This window comes from Pleurodeles waltl, chromosome 6 (genome assembly GCF_031143425.1).
Source record: "Pleurodeles waltl isolate 20211129_DDA chromosome 6, aPleWal1.hap1.20221129, whole genome shotgun sequence".
Taxonomy (NCBI): Eukaryota; Metazoa; Chordata; class Amphibia; order Caudata; family Salamandridae; genus Pleurodeles; species Pleurodeles waltl.
The window spans coordinates 1,063,581,819-1,063,599,809 of NC_090445.1; the positions used below are offsets into that span (position 1 = coordinate 1,063,581,819).

Consider the following 17,991-nt stretch of genomic DNA (forward strand, 5'->3'; position numbering starts at 1 on the left):
CATTTCCTTACACCTGGTCTCACCTACGCCATCACCGAGCCGCTGCTTGCACAGTGACCTGTGGGCACTGCACGTCGCATCATCTCACTTTGCACCACAGCCCCGACACCACCCATGCCAGCGCTTCTGACTTCATCAGCCCAGAGTTCGATCTGCAACGCGTGTGACTTCAAGGGACCTACGATCCCTGCACGGACTCCAGAACCAAAACCGCGACGCCAGCGACACTGCTCTCCAGATCTCATTGCGAGGACCACGATGCCCTGCAATTCCAAAGGCACTGTTTTCAGGTCGTCTTACGCTGTAGCTTGCCTGCGACCTGCTGCGGCAGGCCTGAACTGTTGGTTTTGTTGATCACGACGCCGTGATAGCTGCAGGTGTAGCTATCAACTTCAAGGAACTGTATTTTTGAGTAAATCTTGCAGAACTCATATTTTTATTATTGAATTTTGGATTTTTATTGTATTTGGTCAGTATAGATAAATATTGCCTATTTTTCTAAGACTGGTGTGGTGTCCTTTTGTAGTCTTTTCACTGTATTACAGTGTGTTGTGTGCAAATGCTATACACATTGCTTCTGAGATAAGCCTGACTGCTTGTGCCAAGCTACCAAGGGGAGTGAGCAGGGGTTATCTGAGCGGGTATCTTCCTTACCCTGACTGGAGTGAGGGTCCCTACATGGACAGGGTGCGACCCGACTGGCAACTAGAGACACCATTTCTAACACATAGCTTGTGGTCCAAATTACTACAAGTATTTTACCTAAAATGGACGTAAGTTGACCTAAATCAGGAAGCCACCTAAATAACCAATCCCCATCACCCTTTGTCTAATCTTGCTTCATTCCCTTCACCAATTCTTGCAGGGCTTCACTGTGGGTTTAGATGGATTTAGAATGATCTGACAGGTTAAAGCGGCACATACCCTCAAATTCTGAGCAGCTATGATCATGCTCCAACAGTAAATAGTCAATGGCTGCCCTGTTTTGCAAATGCAGCTTGTATAGTGCCTCATATATCTAATAATAATGACTCTGCGAAAGCAATAGAGGTATGATTGATAATTTTGACCATCAAACATGCTGATTTGTTAATAACCTGTGTATTATAAACAGCTGATCCTGGAACTCCAATAGAAAGACTTAAGCTTATATATTTTGATTTAGATAATAACTGAATTTCAGAGTCAGTCTTTGCTTAATGGAACTGCTTCCCTTATGTGTTGAGTATGTAATACAGTATGAAATGAAAACATAAGTCCTAACCGTTTAAAAGCACATGGTCCGCCGGTCATATTGGCAGTAAAGTACGTAAAGGTGGTGTTTTCACAGAAAAAACAACCACCCCACCGGTAATTTCACATGCTTGATATAATTAGCGGCAGTCACCATGTTCTTACAAGACATGCTATTGTGGACCCTTCTACATGTTTTATTGTTTCTTTGCTGACATAGTACTTGTTGTTTCCACAGAATCTCTTGAGGAGACTCCATTGTTGCTTTGAGGTGCATTTGCATATTGTAAGTAACCATGTGTGGTAGATTATCCCATTTTTCATCCGTTGTCTTTTGGCAAAACCAGCAATATTCTTAAGGTGTGAAGTGTGTTAACACGTCACTTTCTTTCACTGCATTAAAGATTTGTAGAAAAATACCGGCGGGAGTCAGTATAGCAACTAAAACAAGTTGATATGACGTCAACTGTACTTTACGTATACGTCTTGCAGATATCCGATCGGTTAAGCACAGTTTGTGCCAGATAAGTCCAGATATTGTGAGACTGGTACAGTACAGATGTTGATTGGTTCTGTCTATCATTCACGTCAGGGCTGGGGGCTTTCGGTCCATCCCGACCCCTGTCACGTGAAGGGGATCCATACAGAACATCTAGCACATAGACGCCTCGTGGTATGGTCTGTAAAAGAGACAAGTATGATCATTATTGCAAATAACATTTATCAGCTGGTTGTAGGAAGTTGGCTGTGTATATACTATTTCAAAATAAAAAAATAGTGTGCACAGAATCCAAGGGTTCCCCTTTGAGGTAAGATAGTGGCAAAAAGAGATAATTCTAATGCTCTATTTTGTGGTAGTGTGGTCGAGCAGTAGGCTTATCAGAGGGCAGTGTTAAGCATTTGATGTACACACACAGGCAATAAATGAGGAACACGCTCTCAAAGACTTACTCCAGGCCAATAGGTTTTTGTATTGAAAAATATATTTTCTTAGTTTATTTTAAGATCCAAGGGTTCAAGATTTGCAGTAAATACATTGAATGCAAGGTACTTCACTTAGATACTTTAGGAACTTTGAATATAAGCAATATCATATACAGTCTTTGTAAAAATGGCAATAAGCTATTTTCAAAGTGGACACATTGCAAAAATCAAAACTTCCTGGGGGAGGTAAGTAAAGGTTAGATTAGAAGGTAAGTAAAACACTTACAAGTCACAGTTCTGGGGCATAGGCAGCCCAACGTTGGGGGTTCAAGGCAACCCCAAAGTTACCACACCAGCAGCTCAGGGCCGGTCAGGTGCAGAGGTCAAAGAGGTGGCCAAAACACATAAGTGCCTATGGAGAACAGAGGTGCTCTGGTTCCAGTCTGCCAGCAGGTAAGTACCTGCGTCCTCGGGGAGCAGACCAGGGGGGTTTTGTAGAACACTGGGGGACACACAAGTAGGCCCACAAAACACACCCTCAGGGGCGGCCGGGTGCAGTGTGCAAAGCAGGCATCGGGTTTTAGGTAGAAAACAATGGAGGGACCTGGGGGTCACTCTAGCGTTGCAGGCAAGCACCTTAGGGGCTGTCCTAACTGGTGGGTGAGTCCTCCTTGTTTTTCTCTTTATCTCCTCCAGCCTTGCCGCCAAAAGTGGGGGCAGTGGCCGGCGGGGCGGGCATCTCCACTAGCTGGGGTGCCCTGGCTGGAGAGCTCACTGCCAGGTGTTACAGTTCCTGTAGGGGGAGGTGAGAAGCACCTCCATCAAGTACAGGCTTTGTTCCTGGCCACAGAGTGACAAAGGCACTCTCCCTATGTGGCCAGCAACATGTCTGGTGTGTGGCAGGCTGGCAGAAACTGGTCAGCCTACACTAGAAGTCGGGTTGGTATTCAGGGGGCATCTCTAAGATGCCGTCTGGGTGTATGTTACAATAAATTGCACACTGGCATCAGTGTGCATTTTTTTGTGCTGAGTAGTTTGATACCAAACTTCCCAGATTTCAGTGTAGCCATTATGGAACTGTGGAGTTCGTGTATGGCAGACTCCCAGACCATATACTCTTATGGCTACCCTGCACTTAGAATTTCTAATGTTTTGCTTAGACATTGTAGGGGCATAGTGCTCATGCACATATGCCCTCACCTGTGGTATAGTGCACCCTGCCTTAGGGCTGTAAGTCCTGCTAGAGGGGTGACTTACCTATGCAACAGGCAGTGTGAGGTTGGCATGGCACTCTGAGGGGAGTGCCATGTAGACTTAGTCTTTTTCTCCCCACCAGCACACACAAGCTGTGAGGCAGTGTGCATGTGCTGAGTGAGTGGTCCCCAGGGTGGCGTAAGACATGCTGCAGCCCCTAGAGACCTTCCCTGGCATCAGGGCCCTTGGTACCAGGGGTACCAGTTACAAGGGACTTACCTGAGTGCCAGGGCTGTGCCAATTGTGGAAGCAAAGATACAGTTTAGGGAAAGAACACTGGTGCTGGGGCCTGGTTAGCAGGGTCCCAGAACACTTTCAATCAAAAACTTAGCATCAGCAAAGGCAAAACGTTAGAGGGTAACCATGCCAAGGAGGCATTTCCTTACACTGGTACATACTCCCATCTCTCCTCTCCTAGCCTGGTTTCATGACTATCCCATCTATCAGTTCTTTGTTGACACCATCCTTCAGCAACGCCATAAACATATCTCTCCTAGATACTCTGTTGTTATCTGCGCAACCTTCAGACCTTGGGGGTCTCTCAGGTTTTATCCAGTTTCTGAGCTCTCCTAACTCACAAACTGCCTCCAGCACATCCTTTAAGGATTACCTGTCTGAATGATTCATAGGTTCACTGTACGTTTGTAGGCTAGAGGGGCAAAGTAAATTATTTTGTTTCGCTCTGACAGAGAGTGTGGTCCGTCTAACAGATGGTGAGCATCACCCAGGAAAATGGCAGTTTTCATCCCCTCCTCCTTAATCCTCTGCATTGCATCACTTAATGTATACCAGGGCTTATCATTTTGTGGCCAGTCAGACTCTGTAGGATACTTATGGTTACACCCCATGACTGCTTGCTGCAGAAGGGTGATCAGTTGGTTACCCTGACAGCCCCTAAACTGCTCCTGTATAATGAAATTAGTGCAAAGAATGCAAAACTTCAGAGCGTCTCCTACATCTAACAGTACTCCAGATGCTCTTGTGTCAGATAATCATACCATCCATGTAAGTAATGTTTCCCCAGATCTCTGGCTAAATCTGTCTATTAAATCACTTATCTCCTGTTGTGTATAATCCTGTAGAGCGTCCATGTCTGCTCCCCCAAGGTATTGAGGTCCATGTTGTAACTTTCGTCTGTGTATGGGCTGCACATGAATCATTCTGTTTATCTGCCTCGCTCTGAGCACCACTATTTTTTACAAACTTCCTCGCTAGAATCAGAAAAATCTGTGAAATCCCAAATATTTGCATCCCAAGTGTCTGGCGTCCAGTATAGCCCTGCTTAAGCAATGGCTAAATGAGCTCTCTTTTTATTAACTCTCCCCTTGCGCTTCTTGTACTTATACTGAGCAACGTGCACTGCAGCTTTCTCTGCCACAGACTGATAAGTGTTGATTTTATCTTGCAGTAATTTATTCTGACAAGACTGCATGGTTGAGTTATTTTTTGCTTTGACTAGCTGCCTCTTCAATTGCTGATTTTCTTGTTCTAACTGAACACATTTCTCAGGCATTTTTCTATAAGCACATAACAGGATATAGCCTGGCTCCTTAAAGAGGTAATTCCTGCCCCTTCTCTATGGGCACTTTTTGCAAACAATTTAATACCAGAGTTGGTTCAGCATCTACAAGTCATTCCCACCAAATTTCACATAACCCTTACCACACGCCCATTTATTCGCAAGAACATTACAGGGTGCTTTTTCTCACCCTGATATGTCATTTGGCACCTGGAAAACTGCCTTCGATTAAAAAAAAAAAAAAAAAAAATTGCCAAGCATTTTCTGAAATCCTGCAGGGGGACGTCTAGATGTGTTGCTCTACGTTGAACTAGGATAAAATGACGCCAAAGAATGCAGCACTCTTAGTCTGAGTACTGAATTTATTAAGGCACTTCTCAGATATCAAATAAAAGCATGGTGGTCCAATACACATAGCATTACATACCCCTGCAAAGTAAAATGGGTTAGTAATGCAATAACAGTGTGACCTGCCCATAGTTAAGTCCATTTATTAAAACGTAGAGCAGGTTAGTGCAGTCCGACCATGGCCAAATGATGTCTTCTGTTTGTCTGTGGCATCACTTCAGGGGTGACCAGTGATTCTGGCCTAGAAATCCAGGTGACAAATGAGCAATCATCACTTATTGACGTGTTGAAGTCTTCTTCATGATTGGATACCTGGTGGCCTACTGCAGCGTGACACCTATCTGCAAGCTTGCCACCTCTCTGCAAGCTTGCCGCCTCTCTTTTTATTTCCAGGTTAGGTGAGTTCTGTAGCTGTGATGGGATAGTTGGAACAGGGTTAGCGCCTGCAATGGCAGACTGCAGAGGGTCAGTGAATGATTTCAGTCTGGGTACAGGATAGGTTGGAGACGTGTGGCCATTGGATAACAGCCATTCCCAAGTGGCTTCTGGGAAGTTAAAGTAGGTTGCTTTCCTGTCTGAAATCAATCTCAGTTGTGCCAGGAAGAGAAATGAGTAGCTGGTGTCATGTATGCGGAGGTGGTGTTTGACTGCCAGAAAGGAGTTCTGTTGTTTTTGCACCGATACAGCTTAGTCTGGGAAAAACATGATTCAGTAGTTCTCCACCGTTAGTTCTTGAGTTTTCAAGTTTCACATAAGTTGGAGTCTCTATCACAGTAGCAGAGTAGTCTGAATATGAATGGGTGAAGACACGCACCCGGAGGCGGTCTCCGCGACTGGCACAGTGGGCATGTTCTGCAAAGAAGAGCTGAGACAGCGGTGCTGGAGAGAGTAGGTTGCGTAACCACCGTTCGACACATGACACCACATCCGTCCCTTCAACCCCCTCCGGAAGGCTGACCACCCCCACATTGCTTCTTCTTGAGCAGCCCTTGGCGCAGCGCCCGAAGGCGTGAATTCAATCCGCTATAGATCATAAGGAGGAGTGTAGTTCCTGAGTTTTTGGTTGTAGTTCAGTAAGGAGATCCTTTATCTTTTACACAGTATTGGTGGAGAGCAGCGGACTGGCTCTAATCACAGTTTTCCAGCCCACAGGTGCAATTGCAGGGGGCGACAGGCCTTGCCTTAATGCAGACTTCAGTCAGCAGGGGCCCCCAGATGGGACCAAGGCCTGGAGTACATTATAGTTGGATCGCAGCAGTTTACTGTAAGTAGTAAAGAGGGAGGCAAGTTATGGTTCTGATGTAGGGCCTGGCGAACAGGGGGCCAAGCATGCGGGCAAGCAGCACAGCTGTCTAGTCGACAAGGAGTGTCCGTGAGTCGACAGGTGGTATAAAGTCCCCAAATGTTGAGGAGGGTGCCTCCCGCACCAGTAATAGTCAGTCATACACACTCTGCAGTAGCCTTCCCTCCAGGTGGGGAGTAACCGCTGGTGAAACTCTGAGAGCAGGAATGTATGGGTGGGAAGAGCCACAGAGAGAACACCTCTTCCATCAATGCCAGTAGGGCCCCAGGTCCTGGAGGTATGAGAACTTCACGCCCCTCGCCAGCATGGGCCATTCATATGTTGCGTATGTGTGGAGAAATTCTCCACACATATAGGTGTGTGCGAGGTCCGCGCATATATCAGCGCAGAGGGACCCCTCCTCACTCAGCATGTTGCAGGGCCGACAACGCGGCTCAGAAGCAGCCCAGCGCGCCTTGTGAGTCTTACCGGCATGCATGCTCTGCGGTCGATGAAGACGACAGCGCAGCAACACCCAAGCCTCATGCGCAGAGGATGTTTAGCTACAGAAATTGTTGTTCGCCCACTCGTCGCCAATGTTGAAAAGTAACTCCACACAAAAGGGTTTCGTAGGGTCTCTTCCTTTATTAATTTACAGCCCAACATCCATGAAGCGCCTCTCAGGAACAACTCTTTGCGGACGATCCTTCTCCCACTATCGCCGTCCTCCGACCTCAACCGTTCCTCTGTCAAATCCATCCCTCAAGATTCTAGCCCCAGTTCTAGAATAGTTCTTGAATACTACATAAGTCTTGCGGGTGGCCAATGCAGCCAGTAAGGGACTCCGCAGGCCCAGTCACAGGTCCTCGAGTCTCGGGTATAGTGCACCAGGCCAGCTCGTCTTCCTCCACCTGCTATTCGCCAGCTGCCTGCATGGGAGATTAAAAAAGCAGTCGCGTTCAAAACTGTTGTTCCAAGCAGCTCAGAGTGCTCCTGGGATGACGCGGAAGGCAAGCTCGCCACAGAATAATTAATAGTTTGGTCTGGATAAGTGGCTGAGCCTTCTGAAATTGCATCCTCCTTTTTGGTCGCACAAGCCACTCCCTTTAGAGGATTACTGATGATTCCCAACTGTTGAAAGAATAGGCTTAGTTGTGGAAACACAGAAAGATGGATATATGATAGCAATGTTCTCAAGGCAAATAAAACACATACACAAAGTTCAATTTGATAATAAAGCTTATAGAGCCATCGATACTTGTGGAGTCCAAAATACATTATTAAATGCTGTCCCAAAACAAAGGATCTAAAAGACATAAACTTTGAATAAGGTCCTTGTTGAATACTGTTATGTTATTGTACTATTTTTTTTTTGTGTGTCCCACCACCAATTCTTTAGATCTATATCTCTACCAGGAATGCTGCTTGCTAGTAATGAGTGTTTCACTTGATCCTTTATGATGATTCACCAAAGGAGTGGATATTGATGAAACTCTGAGTGTGTGTTAACTTTACCTTAGATCCTTTTTTTTTTTTTTTATAACTATTTAGCAGTTTCATGATGGTTTAGCCCATAAGGGAGGACGCTCCCATGGGGTTATTAGATCATGACACCCAGTTTTTAACATGTCTACTCATATGTCCCCCTTGCTATAAATTTGATTGTGCTGTTATTTGTCTTGGAGTTGTTCCGGTTTTGTGACTGTTATGTGTTCCTTGTTGAGGTTTTTGATATCCGTGTTTCTCATGGTGTTCGTGTTTTTCATGTCCTGTCCTTCTTCATCAGTGCAGCAAGCAAATACTCTGTGAATGGGTTTATACTTTGACCTAACCCCAACTGGTGCACAAATGTGTAGGTTGGTGGATCTGAGTTGGGCCTTCGGGTTTTCCTTGGCATGAGGTGTGCATGTTACTACCTGGTTCTCTGATACTATACTCACTGGTCTGTAGTATTAAACCGCTTGAGTTTGCCTTTACTTGTGTTCTAGGATGGGATGAAGTAGTTGTTTACCAAAGTGAAATACGTCTTTTGCTGACACCTTCCAGTGACTGGGAAAACGTTGTTACTTATAGCTGTGGTGGTCTCTCTTTGATTGTAAGCTGGAAAAAAATACGATTTTGTGTTTTGATTTTTTTATTTTTTTTATCGAATATCAAAAGGAAACGTTAATTGGTTAAAGTGCATTAGCACCCTGGTACTATGTGTGTTACGAAGAGGTTGGTGTGCACTGCTACGGCAAGGTAGGAGAAGGATCTGCCTCCGGAGGTGGTGCGTTAGATGCGGGGGACTGTGATGAGGGTGAGGTCAGCAGAGCGGAGGAGACGAGTGGGAGAGTGGAAGTTCACTTCTTCGTTGAGGTTGGCTGGTCCAGTGTTATAGAGGGATTTGTGGTCGTGGATGAGGACTTTGAAAATGATCCTTTTGCTGATGGGTAGCCAGTGAAGGGATCTGAGGTGGGCGGAGATGTGTTCATGGCGTGGGAGGTTCAGGATGAGACGTTCGGCTGCATTCTGGATCCGCTGGAGTTTCTGCTGAAGCTTGACTGTGGTACCAGCGTAGAGGGCGTTTCCGTAGTCTAGTCTGCTACTGATGAGTGCATGGGTGACGATCTTCCTGGTTTCTATGGGGATCCTTTCGCAGCATGCGGAGGGTGTTGAAACAGGAGGAAGTTATAGAGTTGATTTGCTGGGCCATGGAGAGAGATGAGTCTAAGATGATGCCGAGATTGCGTGTGTAGGTGGAGGGTGTTGGGGGTGGTCCTAGGGCGGTGGGCCACCAGGAGTCGTCCCATACTGTCTTGTTGGAGCCGAGGATGATGATTTCGGTTTGTTGGAGTTGAGTTTGAGGTGGCTTGCTGTCATCCATTTGGCGGTGTTGAGGTGTCCGGCATGAAGGTTTGTATTGGCGGTTGTGGGGTTCCTGGTGAAGGAGATGACGAGCTGGGTGTCGTCTGTGTAAGATATGATGGTAATTCCGTGAGGGCGGAGGATGTTGGCTAGCAGGGCCATGTAAATGTTGAAGAGGGTAGGGCTGAGGGAGGACCCTTGGTGGACCCCGCAGATGATCTTGGTTGCTGGGGACTGGAAGGGAGGGAGGCGAACTTTCTCGGTTCTTTCGGCGAAGAAGGAGGCGAGCCAGTTAAGGGCCTTGTGTCGGATTCCTGCGTCGAAGGGGCGTGTTTGGAGGATTTGGTGCCAAACATTGTCGAAGGCTGCCGAGAGGTCCAGGAGGATGAGTGCGAAGGTCTTGCCCTTGTCAACTCTGGTTCTGATGTCGTCAGTGCAGGCGATGAGGGTGCTCTCAGTGCTGTGGTTCTTGCGGAATCCAGACTGGGAGGCGTCGAGTTCGTTGTTTTCCTCTAGGAAGTGAGACAGTCTGGTGTTCACTAGCTTCCCAGCGATCTTGGCGGGGAAGGGGAGAAGAGAAATGGGGCAGTAGTTTGTGAGGTCATCCGGGTCTGCTTTGGGTTTTTTGAGGACTGCGGTTCATGTGCTCTGAACGTAAACATAGCATTAGGCCCATATGATATAGAAATAACATTGCATTTCCCTCCCTAATGATTTAAGAGTAGCTGTTCCGACTTAAGTGATGTGATCAGTGGTGCCAGTAGTGTGATGTGAAATGTTATCTCATCAAGGACCTGTATTGTTACAGACGTAACAAGGCTCATTGAGATGTTCCGTGGTAGGTAGGAACATGGGAGGATCAACAATGTGAATTAAAGAAAGGGTCTATAACTGATGTGAATTCAGTTTGCCCCCCCATCACCAAAATGCCTCAAATTCAGTGAACAATTCCTAACTATGGCAGAAAAAGCACAGCTATAGACATCACACCAGCTTTGTTCATCCTACGGTACCATCTTCAGCTGTCACATTCTGAACAACGCACATTTTTGTGTCTAGTCAAGGTACTGGTATGAATTTTATTAGGTAAAGCATCTGCTCTGATTTAATTGGTGTTGCTTTTGATAGCAGAGCTCTTCCTGTTGGTTTCAAAGAGAGGGAGCACACTGCCTTCACTCCAGCAACAAAGTATAACCCCAAAGCATCATGGTAAATGCAGTCGATTCGTAGTCTGTCCAAAAAGTAAAGAGTCTTTCACCTCCGTAGGTGCAGCAAGTGCTGTATATCCCTGTACATATGTTTCTGGGTTTAGCCTGTCATCAGCAGGGAGCAGTGTGGACTAGGGGCTTGCTTGAAATGCCGTCAGATGTCTTCTCAGGTTTAAGTGCTGTTCATGGCACACAGGTGCCTCCCACGGCTCGTAAGCCGTGGCTCAAGGGAGCCGTCAAAACTCTCTGGTTTTCCTGCTTAAGAAGGCTCCCTTGAGCCAACGAGCTAACGAGCTCAGGTTGAGCACCTGCATGCCAGTGAGTGGTACATAAACCTGAGAGGACTTTTGGCAGCCTTTCCAGCAACTCCACAGACAAAGCTGCTCTCTGCTGATGGAGGGCTGAACCCAGAAACATGTGTCCAAAGATTTGCAGCACTTGCTGCACCTAGTAAGTTGAAAAACTACAGTTTAATTTATGGATTAAAAACAAACTTTGACTGCATTTACCATGATGCATTGGGGCTGACTGCATGCTGGAGTGTTAGTTTTCCTGTTGGTGTTTGTACAGTAAAACATCTATACCACATTCAACATTAATAGTCGATGCCTCAGTAGTCTACCAGAACTAGAGTCTTCAAAATTTACCAGAACCAGAGCCTTCAATAGCTTGTAAATTGAATTTAAAGGCAAAACACTCATTTTGATTTTTTTTTTTTTTTTTTTTTTTTTTAAATAGTTTTAGAAAGAGTGTCCGTTGTAAATTATTGTGTGTTCCTTTTACTCTGGATGGTTGACTCAGCTGGTGTTAAATACTTCTCTGGGTGTTGTTTCCTTCTCATGATTTGTTTATTTGCTAATCCTGTAAGGTTCTATCGTTTTCTACTGAAGTGTTTTCATTTGCTGTGCTATTATTTACACTCTAATTGTTATTTATTTAAGGCAACAAAACATCGAGGAAAACATGACTATTGCGATGGAGGAAGCTCCAGAGAGTTTTGGACAGGTAGTGATGCTGTACATTAATTGTAAAGTCAATGGCTATCCAGTCAAGGCCTTCGTTGATTCTGGTAAGACATTTTGTGGGGAATTTCTTAGATTATGGTTTTAGCCACATAGAATGTATAGCATTATAGGCCATTATTTCTCTGTTCTCTATAAGAAAACTATATAAAATCAGATTTGATGCAGATAATAGAGTTAAGTATATTCATGAATGCTGTGACTGTCATCTGTATAGATGTTTTTTGCATGCACTTCTGTGGCTGGGGGAATTTTTAGGTGCAGCCTCGAAACTGGTTTAGCTGTCTTTTGTGTTGTCTACTGTTAGAAATTGGGTCTCTGGTTGGCAGAGTTTTGCACCCTGTCCAAGTACGGACCACAGTCCTAGTCAGGGTAAGTCAGATACACACCCTCAATTAACCTGTGCTCATCCCTTGTAACTTGACATAGAGCAATCAGTCTTAAGAGGCAATGTGTAAAGTATTTGTGCAGCACTTAATAACAATAACACAGTGAAAGCCACCACAAAAAGACCCCACACTGGGTTAGACAAACAAAATATTTATCTCAGTAAAACAAGACCAAAACTACAAAAATCCAACCAGTAGAAGTCGAGATATGACTTTTTAAAGATTAAATGTGAAAACAGTGCTTAGAAGTCTATAGCGGTTAAAAGGTTATTTGAGGTCACGTGGGACCAATGCAAATCCAAAATTCAGGCTGACCGTGCTGGATGGTAGGCTGTCTATAGAACACATGAAGGGTCTGCTGAACAGTACCTTTGTTGGAGCAATGCATCCATGGTAGGACACATTGGGGGTCATTACGACTCCCGCCGGACGCGGTGACCGCGCGCCTTGCGGGAGCCGCCAAAATACCGTACCGCGGTCGCAAGACCGCGGCGGGTATTTTGAGTTTTCCCCTGGGCTGGCGGGCGGCCTTCAAAAGGCCGCCCGCCAGCCCAGGGGAAAACGACCTTCCCACCATGAAGCCGGCTCGTAATCGAGCCGGCGGAGTGGGAAGGTGCGACGGGTGCTACTGCACCCGTCGCGTATTTCACTGTCTGCTATGCAGACAGTGAAATACAAGCGGGGCCCTCTTACGGGGGCCCCTGCAGTGCCCATGCCATTGGCATGGGCACTGCAGGGGCCCCCAGGGGCCCTGCGACACCCCCTACCGCCATCCTGTTCCTGGCGGGCGAACCGCCAGGAACAGGATGGCGGTAGGGGGTGTCAGAATCCCCAAGGCGGCGCAGCATGCTGCGCCGCCTTGGAGGATTCTGACGGGCAGCGGAAAACCGGCGGGAGACCGCCGGTTTTCCTGCACTGACCGCGGCCAAAGCGCCGCGGTCAGAATGCCCTAAGGGGCACCGCCAGGCTGTCGGCGGTGCTCCCGCCAACCGCGAGCCTGGCGGTCACAGACCGCCAGGCTCGTAATGAGGGCCATTGTGTCTATATTTCTGCAGCGCTCTAGGCAGATGCGTCACTTTTTGTAGTTTGTAGCTGCAGAACCCACTTCTGAGGACCATGGCTGGAGAAGAGGCACCTCAGGCCAGGGTAGGACTCGCAGATGGCAGAGTCCAGCAGCACCAGGAGAGTTTCAAGCAGTCTTTGATGTCTCTGAGACTGCAGAAGAAGAGAGGGCAAGTCATGGCCAGCTTTAGCGCTGCTGGAGCCAGGTGCAGCAATCTTTTTTTTTGGCACCCTCCACCCCATGACCACCTTAGATTCCATCCCTACCACCTGACAAAAGTGTCCCTCATCTCTCCATAGTCCCTCTCACATTCATTTAATTTGCTTTAAAGCGCTGGTAAAGGCTGGCTTTACTAATCTGCTCATCTCCACTTAAAATATAGTTATGTTCTTTGCTTTATGGTGAGTCAAAACTGCCACTGGACAAAAGGCTGATTATATTATATATATATATATATATATATATATATATATATATATATATATATATATATATATATATATATATCTCTCTCCCTCTCCCTCTCCCTCTCCCTCTCCCTCTCCCTCTCTCTCTCTCTCTCTCTCTCTTCCCCCTTCCCCCCCCCCCCCCCCCCCCCTTCCTGAAGGCTGGACACACAAGGAACTTTTTGGCAGGTGCTTTTAAATCTCAGGTTTCGTAAGTTACTGCTAAACACAATGTCCCCGAGATCAGCGCCCCTCCTATCCAGGTCAGAACCTGGTGTGACCGCGCCGGCCTTGCAGCAAGCCCCTGGAGCCTCTTGGGTTCAAGGATGTAGATAGCAAGTCCAGTCCCTCTCCCTGCAGGACAGAAGCAGCAGACCAACACAGCGGAGCAGACAGCAAAGTGGCAGTCCCTCCTACAGCACAGCAATGAGGCTGCAGAGTGGCAGTCCCTCCTGGCAGCACAGCAGTCCTTATTCCTGGCAGAGTGTCCTAGGATCCAGTAGAGATCTGATTTGGTGGGAGTTGAGGTCATCAGCCACACAAGGGTATTCAAGTAAGAAAATGCCAGCTTTCTGAAAGTGGCATTTTCAGACTTAAAATTTTAAATCCACTTTACCATAAGTTGTGATTTTACATTATGAGTCCAGGGAAACCAGACACCATATTTCTATCTTTTCCCCAGTTGGAAATTACACTTAAAAGATGTTTTAAGATAAGCCAGACGTTATCCTAGGGGAGCGATAGGCCTTGCAATAGTGTAAGAGTTTTTCACTATCTGGACATGTTAAACTTCAAAGTACATGTCTAACCTTTTGTAATTCACTGCACCCTGTCACTGGGGCTAATTAAGGGCTATGTTAGGGGTTGCTTACATGTAATAACAAGCATTTACAATGCATCGGGTCTCGCGTTTGCTAGTGTTAGAGACGATCGCGTTGTAAACTCCTAACCCGACTTTTCACCTATCGGGCAAAAGTGCACTTATGCACGTAACCCGAAATAGTGAAATCAAGTAGGTAAAGCGCTCGACTTCTGCCAAGCGAGATCGGGTTCGTAAATTAGTTTTAAAAAAAAGTCTACGAGCCCGATGGAAAACAGCGAGCCTCGCATGTTTTCTGTACTTGGTCACTGCGCTCGAGGAGGGCTAGCCACCGGAAAAGGCATGACCTATGCGTGCCTTCGACTAATGAAAGCAAGCCGATTTAATTAGGGAAGCCCACGAACCAATAAAAAGCACTGACGTGAAGTTGACAGGGCTCGGAGCCCTTTTCTAAATACTAAAGAGTCTCCCTGCTATACGCATGCGCGAGCGCATGCAAAGCAGGCTCGACCCTAAAAAGGAAGGTTTGGACCTGGGAACTGGATACACTTGCCAGGTCGCAATGACAGTTTAAACTGCATACAGCCTCTGCAGTGACAGGCCTGAGACATGTTTGAAAGGTTACTGCAGTGGGTGGCACAATCAGTGCTGCAGGCCCAATAGTAGCATTTCATTTACAGGCCCTGGGCACATATAGTGCATTTTACTTAGGACCTGAAAGTAAAATAACTATGCCAAACAGGTGGAAAACCATTATACCATGTTTGGAGGAGAGAGCACATTCAATTTAGTGCTGTTTAGCGGTGGTGAAGTGCCCAGAGTCCAGAAACTAATGAAAACCGGATCAGAAAAAGAGGAGCAAGGCAGAAAGTTTGCGGATGACCCTGCAGAAAGGGCCATTTCCAACAGCTACCATACATTTTCCAAAAGTATCATAATACTCTTTCCTACTTGTAGGAAAGTGGAGTATTATGCAGTGAGGTTCTTTAGGCTTCGCTTTGTAATAATCTCACAATATCCCAAAAATGATCCCTCAGATTTACAATAATAACTCATTAGCACAGTGATGGTAGTGTGGCAAAGAGCAGTCAGGCATTGATGTGTGTTAAGCATTGAGAATAGTAAATGACATGACTTAAAAGAAATCTGACATCAATTTATAAAAAGTGAGCAGATTTTTATATAATTTGACACCAGAATAAAGCAAATCAGATATGTATAGGTGGAGATATGGATTTTAGAGCAGAAATAAATCAGTGCATTTATCAGCTGTCAAATCTCACCATTGTTGTCAATGGGAAAAGTCACTAGTCTCTCGGTCACTTGCGGGGTGAGTTCAGAGAAACCCGCTAGTAGTTAAGATTGGGCATGCTGCAAGACCAACTGCGACAGTCTGATAAATTTTACCTGGCTCATGGGGCCTAGGTGCAGGGGTGTCCTGGCTGTTCTTTGTGCTGAACACAGGGGCCGCTGATGCTGAAAAATGGTACTTCTGACACTTGGTCACTTGCAAGTTGAGTTCATGGAAGCCCACTGGGGGTTAAGTTTGTGTGGGGCCCTGGCCTAGGATTTACCAGGCAGAACAACTCCACTTAGTCTCGGCATCTCAGGTGCAAAGGTGGTGTTGTGTATTCTTAGTGCTGAACAGGAGCTGCGATTGCTGGTTTTACCACTCAAACAATGTGGGTGAGGAAACGGATGCAAAAACTCAACAATAGAGTCACAGGTGACGTTGAATGAAGGTGTTACAGTGTGCCCTCGGAGTGCAGCATTGTGTAAAGGTGGTGATGACTGGACTGGCCACCAACAAGCCTTGGCAGTGGTAAGGTGAAAGAGAAGCTATCTCCTCTTCTGGAGGTCCAGTGGAAAATGGTAGCCGACCTTAACTTTGCAGGAAGCTGGACTACACTTCCCACAGTGCTCTGGACAACCTGTCTTCAGGTGATCCCTTGGATGGCCCGATTGCCAGCACTTCTTCGGATCAGGTGAGTTATTTTTACCTGTGGTGGACAGAGGACTACTCCCACTAGTCTAAGGGAACCTGATCTTGCCTTTGGCTCACAAACGGCTCCCTTATGTTGGGGAGCAATCTTTGGTCCAGCATGAGCCACAGTCGAGCAGTTCAAGGTGTTTGCCACAGGTTCATGTTATCACACCTTTTGAAGGTACTTTTTCCACTTTGTCCTTGATGTGGAGCTTCTCTTGTCACAAGTTAACACAGATCTGAGGTTGTGGTGCTAGAGGAGCTCCTTAATTCCTATATTTAGTGCCGTTAGGGGTGTGGATGCAAGTAGCCAATGAGCTACCAGCCTCAGCGGCTAGTCCACCCCTGAGGGGAATTTTGCATAATGGAGTAAGGTCATTGTTACAGAGGAATTAGGATATGAGAGGGACAGTGGGTTGATTTGTGTCTACCCAGTTTAGATTTGAATCTCCTTGGGAAGTTTTGTTGCCTAAAGAGATCAAACATTCTTGGAGGAATTTAGTTAGTTTTGAAATTTTTATATTGATACCAGGCGGTTGGTAAATGCTGTGAAGTTTGTTAAAGACTGGGTCTGTGTTTTTTCTTTCTTTCAGCATGCATTGAAAATGCAGCCTTTTTGCAGGTGTGCTTTCTGTTGTTTCTCCATGGTCATCTACTAGGATTTGTCAGCACTCTGAAATTGTGTTAGTGATGGTGGGTGTAAGGGAGAGAAATACCCTTGAGCTTAGGAGCTTCACGCAAGAGCAGCGGGCTACTTTATAGAGAATTGCGTGGGACAGGAGAGTTTGAACTTTAAAAGTCTACATCATGGAGTCCCAAGGGGCCCAGCACTGAGCCCAGTTCTGCTCAGTTTTTACATAAGGCCACTGATCTCTCTGATAAAGGCCTATGACATTAGGCAGGTCATCTATGCAGACGACACACCGCCAATTCTGTCTCTGATTCACGAACAGCAAGATTCAGTGGCGGTGTTCCAAAATTGTTATTTAGATGCCATCCACAGGATGAATTCAAACTCTCTTAAATTAAGTGGGACAAAACCGAATTGTGATGCTGTTCAGCTTGTAGACTTCCTGTGGAGCACCCCGGAACATCTAGCCTCTACCGACAAACAAAGAACTGCATCCTTCCAGTGCAGTCTGTAATGTGGGGATTCTATTTGATGACAAACTATCTTTGTAAGGGTATGTGACCAAAGTCGCTGGCACCTATTTTGTGCTCCTCGGGGTGTAACAAAGGTTTTACCACTCCTACCCAATAAAGTTAAATCACCATTATGCATAGTTTCATATGAGCAGATTGGATTACTGTAATGCCCACTACTTGGTGCCCAGGTCTCTCTGGTCTGCAGACAGCACAGAGTTCAAGTGGTGGCAGCTAAATTGGCCTAAATAGATCACGCAGGCATCGGCGGCTAAAGCCTTAAGGGATTTACACTTCTAATCAGACCGAGGGTTACGTTCAAAGCCATGTGTATTATGTTTAAAGTCCAGCATGGAAAGGGCCTGCTACCATTACAACACAGACTGAAGTGCTATACTCCTGGGAGATGTCTCCGCTCAAGCACTGCTAACCTGGCTCTTATAAACAAATTCCACAAGATCAGGCAAGGTGGCTGTGCTTTCACAGTTAAGGCAGCTCAGCTCTGGAAC

The 17,991-nt window shown here is 46.2% G+C and overlaps 1 protein-coding gene across 2 annotated transcripts in view; it reads left to right on the forward strand.

Annotated features, from left to right (window-relative positions):
* Nucleotides 1-17,991, forward strand: part of LOC138300544 (protein DDI1 homolog 2) — a 154,494-nt gene that overhangs the window by 62,059 nt on the left and 74,444 nt on the right. For both annotated transcript variants that reach the window (XM_069240037.1, XM_069240036.1), the window contains exon 5: nucleotides 11,557-11,684. In XM_069240037.1, the coding sequence (XP_069096138.1) occupies nucleotides 11,557-11,684 (128 nt within the window). The remainder of the gene's footprint in view (nucleotides 1-11,556; nucleotides 11,685-17,991) is intronic.